The sequence below is a fragment of the Penaeus vannamei genome, chromosome 6, assembly GCF_042767895.1.
Source record: "Penaeus vannamei isolate JL-2024 chromosome 6, ASM4276789v1, whole genome shotgun sequence".
Lineage (NCBI taxonomy): Eukaryota > Metazoa > Arthropoda > Malacostraca > Decapoda > Penaeidae > Penaeus > Penaeus vannamei.
Genome location: NC_091554.1, coordinates 47,593,178 through 47,595,213, shown reverse-complemented (window position 1 = coordinate 47,595,213; position 2,036 = coordinate 47,593,178). Strand labels below are relative to the sequence as shown.

The 2,036-nt window shown below is 31.4% G+C and overlaps 1 protein-coding gene across 1 annotated transcript in view; it reads right to left on the bottom strand.

Moving 5' to 3' along the window:
* Window positions 1-508: 508 nt before the first annotated feature.
* LOC138862035 (lysophosphatidylserine lipase ABHD12-like) overlaps window positions 509-2,036 on the bottom strand; it is a 9,867-nt gene continuing 8,339 nt past the window's right edge. Inside the window, exons 10-11 of the mRNA XM_070123171.1 lie at window positions 1,746-1,873; window positions 509-1,626 (exon numbers count right to left, since the gene is read on the bottom strand). Coding sequence (XP_069979272.1) covers window positions 1,593-1,626; window positions 1,746-1,873 — 162 coding nt within the window. The 3' untranslated portion in view covers window positions 509-1,592. The remainder of the gene's footprint in view (window positions 1,627-1,745; window positions 1,874-2,036) is intronic.

Sequence of the window (2,036 nt, the reverse complement as noted above, 5' to 3'; positions counted from 1 at the left end):
GATTTTTCTTGTTCGGCAAAAATAACCCATTTTCGTTATTCCTCCATCATACAACTTTATTGGTATTGCAATTTGTATGATATATGAAATTTATTAGAAGAAATCTAACAATCTTATCTCCTTTGTAAGACATCCACTAGTTCTCTCTTTAAGAATTTGTAAAGCCTTATAGTCCCTATGCTTACAGGTTTGATTTTATAAATAACTGCAGAACCTGTGGTATTTTTGTCAAATACTCATGCTGTAAAGTGTGGTATTGTCCTTTACTTTTCACATTTTCATATGATATTATTATCAATCATCAATAAATAGTTTATGGTGTAAATTTCTGTCTTCTTTCTGTAAGCTTATCATTACTGTATTATCTATCAATTAATCTTTTCGTCGATTTCTGCATTACAGTCCACTATTCTGAACAGCGCACAAATTCCACAAGCACAGAATCACAACCAAAATAAAGTAAAATCATTAATATCCTCAGAACACACAGGAAATCAAAATGAAAGGGAATACAATTCAAAATATATATTTAAAATACATCTGTACAATAATGCCTTACTAGCACAAGTTATACTGAGCACTGTTAAATAATAATAATCCCACAATATCTATTTTTTCTCGCAAGGCAGTATGTATATATATATATATATATATATATATATATATATATATATATATATATATATATATATATATATATATCAAAAAGCAATGTAGCTCTATTGCATTCTGACTAAATGTTCAAGTACTGAAAACAAAAAGTCACAGCCTCTTTTAAGAAGAAAAGCAAGAAGACGAGTCACATAAAAAAAAAATAAATGAAAAAGAAAGAAAGAAAAAAAATGCATAATAATCATAACTGGAAATATAAAAGTGGAATGAAAAGGGAAGAAGGAGGGAGGTCGTAGAAAAGAGGAAGAGGGAGAGAGGAGGAAGGAGGGAGGAGGAACAAGAATGGAAGGAGATGGAAGGATGGAGGGAGGAAGGTAAAAAGAGCAAGAAGGGGAGGGAAATAGAAGAGGGAGGAAAGAGGAGGATGGAAGGAGAAGGAGGAAGAAGAAAAAGAAGGAAAGGAGAGAAAAGCAGTGATGTAAAAAGAAGAGAGATAATGCGGTAGAAAAAAAATAAAAAAGAAAAACAGCAAAAGAAGCAATCACCGAAAGAATCTCATAACATACCTGTATTTTTCTTTTTCCTGAACAATAATATCTGAGTATTTTTATTCTACACTGCATTGCTGGGTAAAAAGGAAAATAAAAAGGCTACAATTTGTTCCTATTATAAACTATCAGTGCTTAACAATAAATATAGTTAAACATAACATCATATATAACAATAATTTGATTCTCTGCATTTCAACATACTAAAATAACATACAAAACATGTATAATTTACAAAACAGCGGAAAAGGAGTGTGAACAAGAGTAAAAGGGAAAAGTGGAATGTATTCCATCTTAAAAGTAACAATAAGAAGTTGAAATCAATATTTCCACACTAAGAAAATAAATAATTATATAAATAAAAAATTACGAAACAGATGCGTTCCTTACTATTATTTTCTCTTCTTCACAATCTATTAATACACTTCTGGATCATTTGCTATATCTTGCAGCTTTGACGAATTCTCTGCAATGAAAGAGAGTGCAAAATTAGGTGATGTCAAAATAATGTAAAACATTTTACACAATGCCGAAATCTACTTATAACAAGCTAGTCTTCTTGAACACAAAAGTCATGCGTCTCACCTGACGATCATTGGCAAATCAGAAGACTTGTGAATGTAGTTGTGTCCGTAGCCGTAGTGGTCTTCAAAGTCAAAAAATCTGACTTCTGGTGCCTTCTTTGGTCTTGTTCTCATAGCTGCCGAATAGAGCTGTGGAGAAATGAAACAATGTATAAGGCACGAGAACCCATTATTGAATTTCTCATTATTAAGGACAGGTAAAATATACAAGGAGAAAAGGCTTATAATTATCTTTTATTTAGTCAATGTACCTCTGTCATATCTCTCTCCCTCTCACTCTCTGTCTCTGTCT